This window comes from Micropterus dolomieu, linkage group LG02, assembly GCF_021292245.1.
Source record: "Micropterus dolomieu isolate WLL.071019.BEF.003 ecotype Adirondacks linkage group LG02, ASM2129224v1, whole genome shotgun sequence".
NCBI classification, from domain to species: domain Eukaryota; kingdom Metazoa; phylum Chordata; class Actinopteri; order Centrarchiformes; family Centrarchidae; genus Micropterus; species Micropterus dolomieu.
In genome coordinates, this window is record NC_060151.1 from 3,510,363 (window position 1) to 3,529,864 (window position 19,502).

Sequence of the window (19,502 nt, forward strand, 5' to 3'; positions counted from 1 at the left end):
GCTATTCAAACTTCACCATTGGGGAAACTAACATAAAAATCAAACTATTTGGGTTAGAACTGAAAATAAAGTCTGTTTCAGTTGTCATTCAAGGTCTACTTACTCGCTTGTTCTGGAGATTTTGCCCGGATCACACAGTCTTCATCAGCAGGTGAGGTATATCCAGCTATCAAGGAACTGCTGAGGATTTATCTTTTCATTATTCTGAGCACTTTTAGGACTTGTTGGCTTAAAAACTGAGTTTGAAAGTTCATTCTTGACCTTGGAAACAGCAGCGGACAAGATAAGCAGTAAATTAAATTTCCAAGCAATATATCTATATGCATCTTTCTAGTTCTCTGAAACAATTCAGATGATGACTTTTTTCCCCATTAATAAAAAAAAAAAAAACCCTAAACTGGACACTTACTCATCTTGTCTTCTACATAAAAAAAGTAGCACTGATGGTGATAATAATAAAACATTTTATTTGTATAGCACTTCTCTAAATACTCAAAAAGACACTTTACAAGGAGAGAGAAAGCAACAATGAAAACATGTCATGAATAAAAATAGAAACAACTTTAAAAAGAGATAATACAATGTCAGTAGAATTGTGGGTATTTCAATGAACACCATGTTAGCGAGATAACGTAACAGAACTACATACTGGATTCATGATTAAACTGTTATTCATTAAATTGACCGTTACAAAATTTACTTCATCTTGCGTTTATTTGGAGTTACCCGGCCAACTGCGATTGGTTGCTTATTGAAACACCTGCAGGTGGGCGTTAACTAAATCCATCCTGGGAGCAGTGAGACGCAGGCATGACATTTTCTACAGGACAAGCAACACTGGAGGGTGTGTCGGAGCTTTGGGGGGGGGGGGGGCAGACCTACTGTGTCCAGAGCTGCAGACACGCTGGTTTTTGGCCACTGTAGCATCCCGATGCAGCCATGTTATGGGCTCCAACTGGGCCCAGTACTGCTGCTAAGTCACTGGTGATCATGTGAGGAAGTCTTGATGAGGAGTTGATGTAAGGCAATGTTACATCTTCACAGCTGGTACAGCTCTAAATAAGAGGGTGGGGGTGGAGGTGGAGGTGGGGGAGGGGGGGCAGTAATAATTATACAGCACTTGTCTTAAAGTGCTTTAAAGTGTAAGGAACAAACATGTTAACAGTCAGTTTGGAACAAAAGGGATGGAGACTTGTACTGATATCTTCTAGATTTGATTCCCAGCCAACAGATTATTAAAACTACAACAACAACAAGCCACCAGTCAGATGCAAGTTTAGAAAATAAGTGAGCTTTCAGTTGTGTTAAAAGAAAGTAACGGAGCTAAACGGTCTCGTCGGTGGATGTGGCTGGGGAACGTTGAGGTCCTTTCACAGAGAAGCCAAACTGGCACGTACATGTCAAAATGTTTCGCAGAACAGCAGCCGGCTGGGTCGTTTTCGTGGTGGTCCTTGCTGTCGGTGCTCGCAGATGAGAGGCGTGGGCGCTGTAATGTCAGACAGGAACGAACACCTTTCTGAAATAGTCATGACACCTCCTACTGCACACTATACACAGTCCTGCTTCTGGAGCCTCATTTGACAAAAACGTTGGGTTTTATGTTCAAAAACATATCAGACTGAAGGGAGAATAACTGTCACATTTACTTTGACAACTTGGCGCCCTGGTTTGGAGCACACTCTTGATAAAAATAGCCTTTCGTTTCATTTAACATATGGAAAAGGGGGTGGGGGTGGGAAGAGACACTATTCATAATGGGAAGGATAGATATTTTCATAACTAGAGAGGGAGAGGAGGATGGGGAGGTTGGGGAGAGAAATCCTTAGTGAGAGGACAGACATTTTAACTTATATCCAGTACATGGCATAGATCATACATGAGGGTCAAGGCAACACATTTTTTTTAAACCTAACTACTCAGTAATCAATCTCAACTAGTTCTCAATGGTGCCCTTCCCCATTCCCGAACAACATTCCAAAGGAGGAGTGAGGCGGTGGAGGGACGTCCCAAGTCCTCCCTCCTTGATGCTGGGTCCGAAAAGGGTGGGGAGGAGGGTGTGTGTGTGTGGAGGAGGGGGGCGCAGACGCAACGTGAAGGGGGACGGCTAGTTCCAAGGAGTCTCATTGATTGTAGAGGGAGCGCTGCTCCCAGGGCATGGCCTGGATGGTGCGTGGCACGGGGGAAGGCTTGAGTGTGGGCGCTCCGTTCGGATGGAGGGAGTGGCCGATGGGGTTGATGGTTGTGAGGGGCCGCTGGGGGGCCAGAGAGAAAGTGTCCTGGTGCTTCGGCTGTAGTGGGAGGTGGAGGTGGAGAAAGGGAAGAGAGCCAGAGAGAGTAAAATATCAGCGACAGCGGAGTGACTTCTCAGATAAAATAAAACTGTTTGATGCACTGGTGAAGATCAGATGGATGAGGAAGAAAGGAGTTGTGAAAATGCTAAACTGCTGCCTGAACAGCACATCAGGTAGCTGTGACAGACTTACGCAAATGCACACACAAAAAACCAAGGGCAACAATGCAGAAAGCAACAATGAAGGTGTAGCATGGAAAGCAGGGCTGCACACATCTGAGCACCTCTTATTTCCCTCTCTGTTGTGATGACGATTCACTTCTTTCTCTGTGGGCTTGACAGTCTGAAGGTTTACTCAAACCTTCAGACGTCAAAGAACACAACAGCGATATCGTACATTATTAACTGAGGCGTTCACAATCACTAAATCATCAAAGACACTATTACGGTCAAATTCACCCGACTGAGGATGAATGAGGATCGTTACATTGTGTTTTGATAATTACATTTTATCACAGTATCTTATTTGCGTAGTCTTGGACATCATTTCTGCAATAATATCACTACGAGGCAAGAAACACGAGCAGCGAGATGATCAGACGGTTTCTCTCCCGTCGGCCTTTGTAACTGTGTCACAGCATTCCTACATCTGAGCAATTAACTCAGTGAGTCCAACGTTATTATTGCAGGTAGGAATGATGGCCAAAATAAAGCCAAATGATCTTTTTTCTAGTTTATATAACTTTCATAATTAAAACTTTCCTGGGGCATTTTATTGGTTAGCGACAGTTGAGAGATGGCAGAAAACTAAGGGCAGGTGCACCGTATCCACAGCCTAATTTAGGATTTTTCTTATTCTTAAAAGATATTATTGTAAAGCAGAATGTCATAATATGGCAATTTGGTCATAATTAGCCTCATGATAAAGAGGTCCATGAATTGTGGTAGCAAAAGGCATGCATTTGAAAAACTCTGATGTGCAATTATGATATCTTTCTTCTAACTGCTGCTGTCCTTTTCTTCAGCTCTTTTCTTTAAGAACTAGTTTTGAAATTTACTAGATTTACAGTTATTTATCCTGTAAAAAAATAAAAATAGAATAAAAGGAAACATGCATATTGCATGTCACTGTTTTAATATAAAATGACTCTAGTAAACATTAATATTGATCCCTAGTTCCATTTCCCTGCATAAAACACCTCTGAGTTGACGGACCATCACCTCAGACTTTCATATGAACACTTTTTGGACCTGCAGACTCCAATGTGAATATTTGAGGAACTCAACTGTTAAATAAACCTGATGCATCTTGACCGTTTCACCAGAGAAGGCATTATAAATAACTGTTTCAGCATGGCCAATATGATGATGAAATATGATTCATGTGCAGCCCCAACTACAACATAAATATGTGCACCACAGAGATGAGTGAATGATTAGTGTCAGAGTGTGAAAGGCAGGACTAAGTTAGCGGCACAGCCCCAAGTTAGTGGTGTCCTACCGCCAGAGAGGATCCACAGTTTAGAGCCCAAGTTAAAGAAGGAAACCCATTACCTGGATTTCAGTCTGCTGGTTCTCTTTGCTGGACACTGTGAGCATTGTTGGGGGCAAAGCTTCAGCCGTCATCCTCAAACGACACTAAAAAAAGCTAGTTATTAGTACGACTAATCATTCCTACTGAATCTAATGGGTGCCCCTATCAGGAGGCTCATAATGCTACCACTAATACTAATGAGGCCTGAATTGTTTTAAGTTCCAGTGTCTGAGCCAGGAACTGGGGGTCACATGGGCTCATTAGCACGTATCTAGATGCTTCTCCTGTGCCAGGGCTCTACACTCAACAACAGCGTGAAAACTGTTCACATCTACACCGGGCGACTGCTACAAAATAACATTGTGCAGCAATCGATATTGGACATTATATCAGACTAATGTCATATCCAATTACTCAATTACTAAAATATGCTACATAGATAGATAATAGGGTGACCACGAAAGTACACCCTGCTGTTTTACCAGCGGTTGACTCTCTTTTTATTTAATATTTCATCAGTATTCAACTTCTTATGTCACCTGGAGCAAAACTTCAAAAAAGGTACTGCAAGACCAAAAGCAGATTAATCAGACCTGCAGCAGAGCCTCGCTGCTGTGGCAGGGCTCCGTGCTTCTGCTAACTCCTCAACCACAAATAATGAGCCATGTTCTCCTCTTTTATCTTCTGGTGCCACTAGTTAGCAGGTGTCACTGATTGCTACCACGGAAACACTGGTCAGCAGCTGTCACCTAACTTGCATTACAAGGTTTGCACAACCAAATGTTCCGTGTGGGTGTGCACTTTTCCACACCCACACACACACACACACCCCCCGCACCTCCTTTTTATCTTTGGTTGAGTGTGAGGTTTTTTCTACCTTCATAAGACTGACGTCATAGATTAAAATGAGGATCTTGAAACGTTGACGTGTATAAAAGGTCTAAATAAGGATGTTGATGCCCCAAAAATATTTCAAATGAAAAACAGCAGACTGAAACCCAAAAGATTAAGGAGAGAGCTACGGCTGTGTCCACCAGGCATCTCTACAGACAGCTGCACTCAGACCTGAGCTGTGAGCAGAGGCTCCCGGTGGACACACAACGCATAAAAATATCAGTCCCTCTCTCCTGATGTTAGTAGCCAGACAGGGAGAAGGCAGCTAGGCAGCTAGCCAGCAGACAGCGAACGGCGGGTGTGTGGCGGTTCTCTCTCCTACCATGGGGTTGGCGCTCAGCCTAGTGTATCCCGAGCTCATCTCCTTTACCTCAGGCACCAGGGGCTGGAGCAGGGAGTAGGAGGAGGACGGGGTGGCGTTGGAGGAGGAGACGTGTTTGTTGGAGGACGAGCTCCTCATGCTCTGCTGGCTGCTCTGGGAGGATACCGAGCTGGGACGGCCCTGCGGGAACAGATACACGCTCAACACACTTTCTCATAACAACAAAACTACTATGAACATTTAATGTAAGTGCTTGCTCTGGCCGTGGAGCATGAGTTCTCCTCCCTACCTGGTGTGGGTCAGGCACAGGCTGGCTGCTCACACCGCCCTGCCCTCCCTGGGACATGGGGGAGACGCAGTGAGAGGGCAGAGGTTCCTGCTGGCCGTGTCCTCCGTGCTGCGGTTGCATCATGGAGTTAGCATTGTTCTGCTGTTGCTGCTGTTGCTGACGGCGGGGAGTGTTGGCGAAATTGGAACGTCGGCCGCCAGACTGGATGGGAGGAGGAAGGAGAGCAGGAGGTTGGACAGAGAAAAAGACAGGAGGGAAGAGGGATTCTGTAAATCATTTTTGTCTTTATGCACACTGTCTGTGCCACACGCATGCCAGTGATGCACAGAGTGACAAGAGTGAGATACGATAGAGCGGAGGAGAGGCGACAGATGAATGTGATGAACTGTTTCCACACTGAATCAGACTCTTCAAGTGTCTTGTGGCGTTCAGAGTAAATGTTTAAAGTTGATGCGTTTCACTACCCTATCTCTCTTTAAACCTGTTCATATGAGGGGATGGAGTGGTCAACTTGTACACACACACACACTCAAAGTATTCTACTGAACCTAGAAATTATAACTATATAACTGTTAACTCCAACATTAACATGAATCTATGACTATCTGTAACCATGACAACTACATAAGATGCTTGCTTTGTCAACTTGTCCTCTAACCCTAACACCTACAGCACTAACCTTCTCCCTGACCTTTTCCCTGGAGAGTCAGAGCTACAGTAGGCCTGCAAGCGTCCATGTTGCATCATCGTGCCTTTCACATTAAGCCTGGTAGGAAAATTCTGTTTGTTTTATAATGTAGGTCATATGTTTGTATTTCCGACCATAATAATAGGTATGGGATGCGTTTACGCTGTATAGGCCAGATTGCCTGCCAAGAGCAGGTGATATAAAATGAATTGAGAGAAGTTCGAAACAAATCCAGTTTGCCAGTTCTATAGGAAACGGACTTTGAAGAGAAAAAAATAAATAAATAAATAAAAAATTGAACCAAGGCAAGTTATCATCACCTGCATTTTTCCACACACAGCTTGAATTAAGCATGGCGCGTTAAAGTTGAAGTGGGAAATAGTTTCACAATGCAGCGGACTATTAAAAATACATTTTGGGTAACATTTAGGTTAAAAGGATATTTTGTACTAAAAAGTACTGCGCATTTTCATAATAACCCGCTTCACTCGTCTCTCAGTCTCTCGTCACTTATAATGGAACAGAGTGAGGAGGATCTGTTCACAGCCAGTATGGACAGGAGGAACAAATACTGCAACTGAGAATGTCCATGTGAGCATAACCGTATCGTTTGGAACCTGTCCTTAATGTGCACCTTAATTTTCAATTCCAAAATACTTAGTGCTGATAAAATGGCTGTGTTCAAAACTCAGTGACGGCCCTTTAAAGCTGTGCCTACTGGTCAGGGCTGGAATAACCCACTTGATCCCCCCCCCCCTCCCCTTCTCCCCATCTCTGTGCAATTTGTATGCATTAGTTATCAATTAGTAGTTTCTAAGTAAAATGCACCAGTTAAGCACAATAAATGCAAAAAACACCAGATTTTAAGTCAGGGCTCCTCTTCAAGGTGGGGCCTCAAGATTACATATGTAGCTGCTGAGGGGCTCCGTTGATATTCCATCCTTAATATTGGCGGTCGAAAATACAAAAGACAGACCCAAGGGAAAAGGAAATTTCCTCACTCTGATGAGCTTAGAGGTATTTCCAAAGTACATTTTTCTGTACATGGGTTTTAGATGTAATGGTCACAGACACCTGCTCTGGCAGTCATCAGTCTAGCACTGCCAGCATTGCAAGAAAACAGACCGATTACAGCGCCAATGGAAATAATTTGTAGCAAGAATTTGTCAAGACGATATTTTGCCACATAAAAGCATTTTAGGAGCATTTACATCAGTGATAGCCTCGATCAGAGACGGACCATTAGGATTTTGTTTTCTGACCATCACATCTAAAGCTCCTGTACAAGTTGGCCCTTACTTAAAGCTACAGTTCTATCTGCTGACTGCCTCACACACACGCGCACACACACATACACCACACACATGCTCACTCACGCTCACACCAACCTGGTTTTTGGCCACGGCGCTGCAGCGGTGCTGGGCCAGGTCCAGCATGGTTCGGTAGCTCTTAAAGCAGGACGGGCAGTTGAACCGGTTCTTATTAATCAACCCCACACACACACACACACACACACACACACACAAATTTGGATTACTATACTTGTAAGGAAAATCCACGAATTGTATTTATTCCCTAACCTCTAAACCCTGACCCTTTCCCTAAACTTAGCCTAACCCTGGTCTAACCCTAACTCCACAGCATGCTTTCACCACGGGAGGGCTGGCAAAAAGGTAGCTGGAAAGAGGACAGAGGGTCAACAAAAATGTGCTACAATATGTTGCATGCACACACTTCACCAAATAAGCAAAGCAAATAATTTAAAATATGCCCCCCCCCACCAACACTCACACACACACACGTTTCTCCTACATATGGCCAACTGTGGCCCACCGGCAGTTTTACCACACCTGCCACAAAAACATCAATAATGTCAATTCCATTATGAAATGTTAAATAGATTAGTAAAGTTCCTGCTGGCACACAAGGAGACAGACAGTGCTGCTGTCTCACAAATTTGTGAAGAAGGTGGTTAACAAGGGAAAAATAAGAACAAGTTACGCTTCAGAAGCTTTTTTTCACTGATATACTCAGTTACCAAGTAGGTCAGTTTTGCATGACATAGGGCTCTAAATACCACGATACCCATGAGTCTCGGCCTCAGGTTCTGCGAGGAAGAAGCAAATCAGAGCTGTGAATCAGAGAAGTAGCAAATTCTAAACACTTGGTTGTTGCAGTCAGGAACAAAACGCTGCACTGAAGTTGCTGAACTCAGGATCCAAGGTCAACTCATTTAAGATGCAGATTGTGTTTTCTGTTTTCTCCTCTCACTGGCAATGTTACAACCAATAGAGCGAGCCTGATAAAATCGTATCAGCCGATACCAGATTTTATTTTTTACTCCCAAATATCGATATCAGGATCGGCCTCAAAATGCCAGCTTCAGAGCCCATTTGAATGAGAGTCATTTATAAACAGCATTAATGTGGAAGCGTGTGGTACACTAGAGTCATACTCTTCATCAGTGTGGTTTACAAGAGTTAACTGCACGTCATCCTGAACAGTATGTTATACAGTGGAAAATTACAGCATCTGGTATGTAATAGACAACACACTCCCCAGGCTATCAAATCAGTTACATGAAGGAGGCTCACCCTTCAGCCTGAACAGATACATTACAACAGAGCACCCAGCCTGCAGGGTCCGGCTCTCGTAACCTTTTTAAGCTTGTGGACGTTCAGGAGGGATTTTCATTTTTGGCTTCCCAACCAAACAGCTATGGGGAGCTGTAATTAATAGGAGGCGTGTATTACTTAATTGCAGTTATATTAAAAAACCATCTTGATTTTGATTACATGCAGATTTGTTTTATGTACTGTAGAAATCCCAGTTCAACCCCACAGATGACACAGCACACGCCCTCTCACAACAAAGAGCAGAAAAGAGCTTCATAGCAGCAACAGCAAAGACTCATCACACTGAAGCTGCAGTGTTCCCCCTATAAGCATTCAGGAGTGGCGGCGTGTGCTAGCAAACATCTCCCCTTCAGACTGCGCAGCTGAGCAGGAAAGCTTATATAGTAGGCTACTATGGCTGCTATGTAACTCAGCTCAATTTACAGAAAGTAACTGGTAGCTGTATTTTATTACTACCTACTTGTCCAATGTGAGAGCATCAGGTACAAACTTCGACTAAACTGGTGTAGCCTGCAGCTCTGTCCTGTACTGACTGGTTCATCCTAAGTTATTTTTCAGATCAGTCTGAAAAAGTGGTTGTTAGGAAAAGAAAGGACGGTGGTGACCAGAGGAGCTGAGGTTAGTAAAGCAAATTAGTGATGCAAACGAGTCCTTTTCAGCTAATGAGGAGAAGCTTCTTTTTGGATTTTAATGTGCAAACATGAACCATCGTATCTATAATGATTCTGAGGTCATATTAACAGGGTTTTAGGGGGTGATGCCCCATAAAATGACCGTGGAGTGCATCATAACCAACCAAATTACTTTCCCCAAATCTTATAGTTGTAGTTCCTCCCCAGTAGACTGATGTTTGGGTGTTGTTTATTTATCATCTGAGATATGGTGAAAATAATGGCCCAACATCTAAAGCTCACAAAACTATGGGAAAACACTGACATTTTAAGCTATTCTAATGCACATCGCATGCTCATGAACAAGAGACAAGATAACAAGACAATGAAAGAGGACATTAAACTTAAGAAACGGCTCCTTGGCATTTTGAAGCTGAAGGTTTCTAGAAGCCACTGAGAACTTTGAGTGAACATCTATTTCATTTTATGCTACATTTTCCTGAACACATGAACAATTAAGAACTTGTAGACTGGAAATTTTACTTTATTTGAATATTGCAGAGTTCTAATATATCTATAATCTTTTTTTTTTTTTATTGAAAGGTGCAGTCAGGCATAGTTATGGCTCACTGGTGCGAGCACAAATAACACTGCTGGTTTGAATGTTTAAATGATAGTGATAATGTGTGATATGAAGTGAAATCAAGTATTCTTCTCACATTCAATTTTATTTTGATCTTAAACATCCACATACATGATCTAACTTTTATTGTGTATCACCGGATATAATTAGGTTTTTCGTAGACTACTTCACTGACATATGCACAGTAACTGGAGTGAAAGTGTTATTTTGAAACATTTGGTGAGTTTTGCTACCGACAGGGCAAGACAAAAATTTGCGGAGGGTCCGCACATTCTCACATTACGTTCATTTTTAGATATCACACGGGTGCGTAGAATGCTGCAGGAGCAGAGCAGTCTAATATGAACCTGACCATTTAAGATTAAAATGCTGCAGCCTTCTCTGCTGCCACTCAAGAAGTCACAGCACATGTTCTCTACCTCCTGCAGGCTAAAGCACGCTACCCCCCACCTCCTCTATGAAAGCAACAACATGTCAGACCTGGAGACAGGATGTGCTTCACCAGTTAGAGTAGAGCCCTCTAGTAGAGTGATGCGACAGAGTAGACTAGTGAAGGCTTTTTGGACTCACAGCCATTTGCCATTTTTGTGCCCTTGTCAAGCTCTAAACGACCAGATGTTATTCACTCAATGGTTGAAGGAAAGCTGTGATAAAAATGTGGTTTTTAAAGCGTGGCATTTTTGGAGGCAGCAATATGTTCAGTGGAGTTTCGACTAGCATTAGAATGGATAAAAACATGTATTGAGTGCTCAGACCAACAGTAGCACTGCAAAAATCAGAAGTGCCATGAGAGCTCTGCTCCACTGCGCTAGCAACACCTCCTGGCGTGTCATGGTGCCAGCATGGGGGGCAGCTGGACTGGAAGGGACAATGTGACAGGTATTATGCCCTCCTGCTACTGAAGCACCTTGCTGGCAGGTGAAAAGAAACATCTAGTGACACCATGTGTCACAAAGGTAGCACGCATCTGTTTGCACTGTGCTCTTGGCAACAGCAGAGTTAGAAGTGACAATAAGTGATAATAATGATGAAGATATTTGTTGTTTAGTAATTTGCATCAGAGGGGAGTGACAGACCATTATTCAGTTCAACAAAGTATTTCAGTGTTTTAAAGTAGAGATAAAGTAGAGATGTCCATCAGGGCAGATCGCTGCATGTGTTTAATGGATTTAGATCTGTTCTTTTTTGTGTTTTGTCCAAATTCAAACAGCAGTGCAGCATATTATATTTACAGATTAATTAATAGCACACACTGCAGAGCCCTGGTCTGAGGTCAGTACATCAGAGAACAGTACTGACATTGAGCTGACAGACAGCAGTTAAGTGTGTGCTTTATTAATGTGCTAATAAGCAGAGATTGTTTTCTTTAGGTCAAAGTGAAGAAGTGAACACACACACACACACACATATATATTTAGTAGGTAATTAATGATGAAATATCACAGTATTTTCTCCTAATTAGAATAAATTAGATTAGAAATTAGCATTAGAGAACTTAATAGAGTAGAAAAATAAAATTTTATGATCACAGGCAGGGAATATTGTCCTGGTGTTTATATGGCAGGTTATCTAACCAAGAGATGACAACTTGTCATTTCATCACTAATAAAGAAGGTGTTTGTAAGGTTTGTTCACTTCTTTACCTTTACCTGAGGAAGATCATCTGTGGCTGAATTGATTCCAGTCATTTTAACATCGAATAAAAGATTTTGGGAAAAGACAGTGTGTAGCAAGGTGTTTTTTTTTTCCCCTTTTGCTTTCTTAAAAAGATGGAGTAAGCAATTCTGGAGAGGTCCAACACCATATACAAATACCATGATATAGAGCGAACAATGACTCAGCAAGTAGGGATGCACCGAATGTTCGGCCACTGAAATGAATAGCCCAAAAATAGCAAATAAAGTAAGTTCAGTGTTCGGTGTAAAAAGCCAACAGACCGAAGAAAATTTACCCAACAATTAAGTTGGCATGTCGGCAGTGTGGTAGCATTTTAAAGTGTCCGAGAATGACGCAAACTTACTTCTTAGAAAAGGCAACAAACAGTCTGACCCGCTTTGAGTGTTTCTGTCACTCGTTTCTGAAAAGGCGATTAAGCTAGCAGCACCTACATTTGGAGTGCACACGTATTCAAGTCTTTATGGTAAATCCACTGAAACGGCCCAGAGCGAGCTGACCGGCAGGTTAGCGTCAGTTTCTCTCTTTACAAAGACAAGTGTTGCAGTATGAGAGTCCTACCTGAAGAGAGGCTGTGAAGTCTTCATGTTGACGATTTAATTTATGCCAAGGTTAAAAAAAAAAAAAAAAAGACAACATAAATGGAAAAAATGTGAATGTTCGGTGTTCTGCAAATTTTCTCATTATATTCGGTTTCGGCCAAGAATGTTCATCTCGGTCCCTAACAGCAAGTAATGTAACCAACGTTAGCTAAGTAGTGGGTTAGCATACAGTTGCTACAGTTACTGCCATGAAGGTAACATGCAGAGAGGACTAGACAGTCCCAAAGCAGCACGTCAGCTACCGACAGTGATACAACTCTCCTGCTGTTATAGCCAACCTCCCAACAGCAGCATGTCTTGGTGAACTATAAAGTAAACTGAAGGTCAGTGGGCAAATCCTTCAACGTTGCTGAGTCTCACATCATGCAGGGCTCCAGACTGCGACCATTTTGGTGCATGTTAAAAATTTCACATGGTCTCATTTGTGCGAGAAGGGCTGGACAATAAAATAATAATTATCGCGATATAATTTTTTTTTCAAACACAATATAACATATGTTCAATATTCAATAAATGTTTGATATTCACTTGAATCATACACAAATTAGGACTTTATTTTTTTTTATTAAGATGTTTATTTTGGAAAAAAGGACTGAAAAAAGCTTTTACTTAATTTTACTCTTGCATATTTGTTGAAAATGATTTTATCATAATTGTTTTGAATGTTCTGCCTCAGATTTGTGAAGTGAGCCACTGTTTGGCATCAAGTGTTCACCATAAAGAAGAGTTTAAACCACAATTAACCATCAGGTTTCTTCAACTTTTACTCAGGAGAAAAATCAGCCTTTAAACTCGAAAGAAATAACAATTTGATACTCATAGTAATAATTATCAATATCAAAAGATATGGAACTTTAGCCAGCCCTACGTTTCACTCGCTAAATGCCCCTGAAGTGCGAGCACACTGCGCTAGTTAATACTGCAACCTACCGTAATACTTTTCTTGCACAAGGAATAAATGTATAAAAAAAAAAAAAAACCAACACAAAAATAAAACTGCCGTAACTGTAATTAATATTATACTAGTGGTAAGCTAAATAGTATACTAATATATGAAATTATAATCAATATAGTAACATTATATAATTAATATATTAATATTATACTAACAGCATATTATTAAATGACCATTGTATTTTTTATTTAATGTTATAATATTATACAAGTACACGCATTTATACTTTACTCCTCCAGGTTGTGGACAGAGCCTCTGCAGTGAACAACTGTAGATTCAACAACTGTAGATGCAGGCAGGTGGCTGCAGTACGAGGAGAATGCTATACTGTGTGTGTTTATGTAGGCAGTGGGGCCCATCCGTTGCAGGCAACTCTAAACTTGCCACCAGGTCACAGTTTAAGCTTGAAACAAAAAACTCAAAGGGGCCGTAGCATCAATCGAAACACTGAGCCCCTCCACACTTCTTACAAACATTGATTAATACCTGTACAAAAATAAATAAAATAAAAGGGGTGCGACCAAATCATGTGCTGGTGCACCAGAGCGACTCACTGAAGTTAGTTTGTTTCCCATTTACAGAGCCAGGGCTCAGTACAAACTCCAGATCTTTTTCAACACGCACACACACACGCACACACACACAGAACAGAGAGCTAGCGGGGCCGCCAGGAGATATCTGCTGAATCTGACAAAAAGACGTGTACTGGATTCGAATCAATTACCCCACTTACTAGCCACTCAAGTCATGTTTTCAGTAAATACTTTTGTACGCAAACTCAAGTAGTTATTTGGAGGATTACTTTTAATTCTACTTGACTACGGTGTTTGGCTATTCTACCCAGCTCTGTGGGAAACAGTCACTGAACTCCGACGGTAACAAATTTGTTCGCTCTCCTCTCAAGCAGAGTAAAAAACATCCAGGTAGAAGCTTCAGCATTTTAGCAGGCAAAGACGCTTTTACTGGTTAAAATGAAAAATGTCTCTGGCAATAGGTCATATCATCTATCCCTCTTTAGACTAATTCTGAGAGCAATTTGTTTTACAGCACCTTTTAATAGCAAAGAATGTAACTGTCATTTCAGTCACTGGAATGTTCTGATAAATGACCTGCAGAATATTTCTTCATGTCTATACATATTTGTTGTTACACGTGTATTAATGTGCAGCTGAATACTAGAAAACTGATTCATAAACTTCACCATCAATCACATTCAGGAAGTATTATGTAGTAAAACAAAACATCTTTCTAATATAAAAATATGCAAGCTCTCACATGTTTTGTCGCAAAATTACTCACAGAATTGTTACATTAATGCAGCCCAACACACACCATCCCAAGCATCATCCACTCTTTTCACAGCACCACCCCACACAGACCCACCTGGTTGGATGCAGCGGCGGTGCAGCGGTGCTGGGCCAGTTCCAGCATGGTCCTGTAGCTTTTGCAGCAGGAGGGACAGTCAAAGCGGTTAGGCCCATCGTCGTGGATCCTCTGGTGGTTACGGAGGTAGCGGGCCAGACGGAAGGCCTTCCCGCACAGGTCGCACATGTAGCGCTTCTGACCGTGGATTCGCATATGGTTGCGCAGGGACATGTAGTTGGTGTAGGGCTTGCTGCAAAAGTCGCACCTGAGTTTTGGCAGACGAAAACAGTGTGAAGGTTAGAAGTGAAAAAATGACTCTCCGCTGAAGGTGACCTACAGTGTGGTGAGGTGGTAAGCCCGACATTCACCGAGAGAATACCTAGGTTGCAGGTAATTTGAGTCATCTTAATAAGAGTGGAGTCCCTACCTGAAGTCTCCAGTCTTGTGAGTGAGCTTGTGGTTGAGCAGTGAGCTGGCGTGCTTGTAGGCGCAGCTGCAGAGATCGCAGACGTACGGCCTCTCGTCTGATTCCATGTCGTCTGACACCGTCGTCGCCGGCGCCGGCGCTGGCGCTCGGGACTCCAAGGAGAGACTGGAGCTGGAGAGTGACGCTGTAGAGAGACTGGAGGTGGAGAGGGCTGCTGAGGACGAAGGGAGCTGATCGCACCAGCTGATGGTCGAACTCGGCTGTCACAGAGGAGAGGAATGCATTAAAGCCACAACACAACCATCTATCAACAAGTCACTGGTGTGTGTAGGACTGGAGCTAAGACTCGCCTTTAGAAGTGGCATGGCATTTGTGATATTTTGTCCTACCCTATTCAGACAGAACTAAATAGCTGAGACTAGAGATGAAATGATTACTGGGTTAACGATAAACCATGGTAAAATTCCCAACAGTTATCATTACTGTTCACATTTTAATAACCATGTTAACCGGGTTCGGTTACTGTGCCATTATAAAATCACAGCAAATACTGTCCAGCATCAACCACCAAAGTTAGCATGCAACCTGGGTTTGTTTGGGGCAATGACAACACGGCAGAAGTAACTTGAAATCTGGTCGGATTTTACTTTTTTATGAGAGCGCTGAGGGAAACTTGATTGTAGAAAATGGCCTTACAGCGAACGCGGGGTGAGCCAACTTTTGTGCTTTGGTTTGTCTGTCTGATGTGCTAACAGCTTGTAAACTGAAGCTCTCAGTGTTGCTGCTCTTGTAAAAAAATGCTACACGCTGTTCTGCTGCTCTGTGCCTTGTGTGTTTGCAGACTATTCGTCCACTGCACATGATAACACGTTACACAGTTTAGTCAACCAACCAGCAGATCTTGTTAATTTTAAATCCAGCAGCAATCAAATTAGCTGCAAAAGTGTCAGAACAGGAGATTCGCACAGACTCCTCTGCAGTTACTTCAGTTGTTGGGCTCCTTGCAGTTCCTATCACTGTCTTCAGAAGGCATTTGTCTTGATGTAATTGTGCATGGGGTCACTGCATTACCTATATAATATATAAAATCTTGATAATGCACATTTGGATGGTTTATGTGTTTACAAATGGTATTGGCTGTTAACAGCAATGTTTATGCAAACTAAATGGCAATTTTATTTGTAATTTTCAACATAATACTTGTTGAAATAGTTTCTGTGTGCATCGGTACATTTTAATCTTTTTTGGCACATTTTTACAATCCCGTGATAATATTGATAACCATGATAATTTTGGTCACTATAATCGTGATTTGAAATTTTCATACCGTTTCATCCCTAGCTGAGACACAGTTCAGTATAATGAGGTCCAAGGTTGCTGCTAACGGAGAAGACACACTGGGTGACAATGACACATCTGGTGAGATTGATGTGAGCGTGCATGCAGTCACCTATGCAATGACTGCATAGGTGACAAACTATGAGGCACGTCTTCAGATTGTGCTCCATGATAGGGACACATCATTCTATTAAGCCCTGATGTATTGTTGTTACATTCCAACAACCAAATAAAATATGCATTCACACTGGCGAGCTATTGAATGTCCCTGCTTCGTGTCATAAATAGAGCACCGTCCAACACCTATTAGACCTGCCCGGTGAAAACAATGTTTAAGTGTAAAGCTCTGCCCACACGAGAGATCTGCATTGGCCTAAAACTCCGACTAGAACCCACTTTGTCTCTTTTGTTCCTGTGACTATCTACTTGTGACACATGACACACATGGACCCAGATGACAGGCCCTGTCATAGAAAGACAGAGAGAAATTTATAAATTACATTTGAAAATAACCAAACCCGACCTGAGCCTCAAGCTTTACAAAACATAATGGCCGGAGGCAGAACTCCAGCCGACATCATCTGGAGTCAAGTGTGTAAACACAAGCCTCTCCACAGCCAGAACTGACATGTATGTAGATGACTAGGTTTTCTCAAAGAGTTTTCAGCGGTACAGCACTACTGGATCTTTTTCAAATCCACTTTCTGTGGATTTGTTAACCGAGTGCTCCGTGTAACCTTAGAAACAACATCCAAGTGAACAAAAGAAAATTCATTCAAGTCAGCTTCATGACTTTGACACACACGTTTAGTACAACCACTGCACTGACAGCCCATCCACTCCCTGGCCACTTTATTATGTATACATACACAATATAATGTAATCAGCTCTGACACTTATTCTACCTTTACAATGGCCAGGATTTGTTAAAACTTTCCGTGGTGTGAATTCAACTATATTTACAACTGAGGTCGTAGTTGGTGGTGAGGTTGTATTGTACCGCATTCTAATGAAGTGTGTTTCTAATCGTCTCGAAAACATTAAAAACACCTCTTTATATAATGCAGTCCAGCACTAAGCACTAAGCGGAAACTTCTGCCATTGTTTCACTAGCGGCATTTCTTTTCATTTCTCATTTGCAAGTGTTTCTATATTTCAAGCATGCTTCTTTATGCCTCATAAGTGTGTGCATTGTTTTTTTTTTTTAAGTTGCAATGTGTCAAGCTCTCTCGGACACAGTGGTTCAGATCAGAGCAGACATGGTAAATAAAAATGTTGTGCATGAATGAATGGTACTGCACCTTTGGAGAACCTTACTGACAGACTGGTTATTCTTTTACAAATAAGGGGTTCCCCGACTGAGATGGAAGATACTGTGCATGAAACTGTGGTATTGTGTGTCCAACAGCGTAGCTAAAAGCAATATCAAAGATGTTAAATCATTCTGAAGATGCTGTGTGCATATAGCTCAGGAAGGCTGAGAGGAAAACATCAGGTGAGCCACACCTGGAAAGTGCTGTCAACTCCCCTTAATGATAACAAGAGTTCTGGGAGTATCATTAGCAATGACAAGTTTTGGGAAAGTCAACAACTTAAATTTAACTTGCATGTGTGTGACAGCACAAGATACAAGCCAAAACTAACGGATAAGGCCGTCCACATGAAAATGTAGAAAAATGTTTAAGCGTATAAATTAATGCGTGGGTTTCTGTGTGCACTGTGCAGATAATCTGTCGGCTGAGGGCGACCATGAATGAACCGTACAGTCTGGGATCACAAAGAGGTCTTTCAAAGACCTCCGCGGGGCGTCTTCCGCTCCCGTTTCCTGTGGGACAGCCTGGCCGTGTTTACTTTGCGCTGTTCGCTAACAATATTGCAGGCCTCATGCACACACTTCTACTTTAACTGTTCAAATAAACCCCATGTGGTTCGCGATATTAGAGCAGACCCTTCAAAGAACCGTTTTATAAACGGCTCTACAAAAGAGAAAAACGCAGCCTTGTTTTGCTCTGCTATTCGCTAACCGTAACGGTACTGTTTGGCTAAAGCAGCCAGTGTTGTCTGACGTTAGCATTAGCTCGATGATGCTTGACTACATTAACATTTATTTTCGTAACCTGTCGGTGTCTCTACACAACCCTGCAAAGACATATTGTTGGACACACACGTCCAATTTAATTAAACCCTCTATGGGGGTGTTGTGGATACACTGTGTGGGAGCTGATTATTTCTAGCCACTTAGCTCGGCAGCTAAGAGTCAAACTAGGCCATGAGCCGCCCAGCATGACGACTGGTACGTTATCGTTAGCAGGAAGCTAACGAAGCGGCTCTGTAACATAACTTGCAGCTTCACATCACCCTGTGTTGCTAAACTGTAATTTCAGACACTCAAATAACAAGACTCTGTAAAAAACCGACACTTTGCCTTGTGCTTCCTTAGTAAAATGATGCTCCGTTAGCCGTGTGATATAGCTATTTGTTGGCTAAGCACGCAAGCTAACGGTGGTGGCAGCTGGCTTTCTTACTCCGGAGTCGTTGGGATCCTTTTTCCAGAACAATTGAGAGCAGTGGCCGAAAGACTCTGTCGATGTCACATAATTTACTCCGTTTCTGTCTTGGAAGTCTCCATGTGTGCTGCCGGTATTTGTCCTGGCGTACATCGTCGCTTATCGGAATCTTCGACTTTTTCTAGCTGAAAAGAAATAGGGCCGCTTTGTAAGGTTCTTCTTCCGAAAAGAAAAATATTTTTTCTGTGAAATGAGCGTTTTGGCGGCGGACATATCGAGGCCTATGGGGCATTACTGCCCCCTACTGGACTGGAGTGTGAGAACACAGTTTATGTTTCTTTTCTCTTAATTTGTAGTTACAACAGGCTAGAGTTTTACGTTTCAAATATCACCTGAACAATTGTGGGATGTAGCCTAGCCTAACTATTAGTAGCCTACAACTAGTGTCCTTGAACTTGGCTAATGGAATTGGTTAAATATACTCAAAGACAGGACGGGAACCAAGGGCGTCACTTTATGTTAAAAAGTGGTGGGGACATGAGGGAGCAGATTAGGTGCGTGACGATACACTTGGGTCGCAAGACGTGACAGTGCACGAGAATAAGATGAGAAGATTTGTAGCACTAATTAGAAGAAATATTTGATACTGAAAAACAGTATATGAGCGGGGGTCTGGGGGTTGTCCCCCAGAAGATATTGAGCATTAAGCTTGAAATTTCCTGCATTC

At 42.3% G+C, this 19,502-nt stretch overlaps 1 protein-coding gene across 3 annotated transcripts; it reads right to left on the minus strand.

Annotated features, from left to right (window-relative positions):
- Positions 1–447: 447 nt before the first annotated feature.
- Positions 448–19,040, minus strand: LOC123964314 (zinc finger protein 646-like). Of its 3 annotated transcripts, none has more exons than XM_046041368.1 (7): positions 18,794–19,040; positions 14,931–15,190; positions 14,522–14,768; positions 7,406–7,495; positions 5,330–5,530; positions 5,089–5,220; positions 448–2,288 (listed from the first exon to the last, which is right to left on the minus strand). In XM_046041368.1, exons 1-7 carry the CDS (start codon positions 18,926–18,928, stop codon positions 2,121–2,123), a joined length of 1,233 nt encoding a protein of 410 aa, XP_045897324.1. In that variant the 5' UTR covers positions 18,929–19,040; the 3' UTR covers positions 448–2,120. The 3 variants fall into 3 exon arrangements, with proteins under 3 accessions (XP_045897324.1, XP_045897317.1, XP_045897327.1); XM_046041361.1 differs by having other exon boundaries at positions 5,041–5,220; positions 18,794–19,033; XM_046041371.1 differs by lacking the exon at positions 7,406–7,495 and having other exon boundaries at positions 5,041–5,220; positions 18,794–19,021.
- Positions 19,041–19,502: the final 462 nt, after the last annotated feature.

Coding starts and splice junctions, on each gene's coding strand:
- LOC123964314 (XM_046041361.1), bottom strand. CDS start 18,928: ATGTACGCCAGGACAAATACCGGCAGCACACATGGAGACTTCCAAGAC. Junction 15,191..18,793: donor AGGATCCCAACGACTCCGGA/GTAAGAAAGCCA, acceptor CCTCTGTGACAG/CCGAGTTCGACCATCAGCTG. Junction 5,531..7,405: donor GCGCCGTGGCCAAAAACCAG/GTTGGTGTGAGC, acceptor CCTCCCATCCAG/TCTGGCGGCCGACGTTCCAA.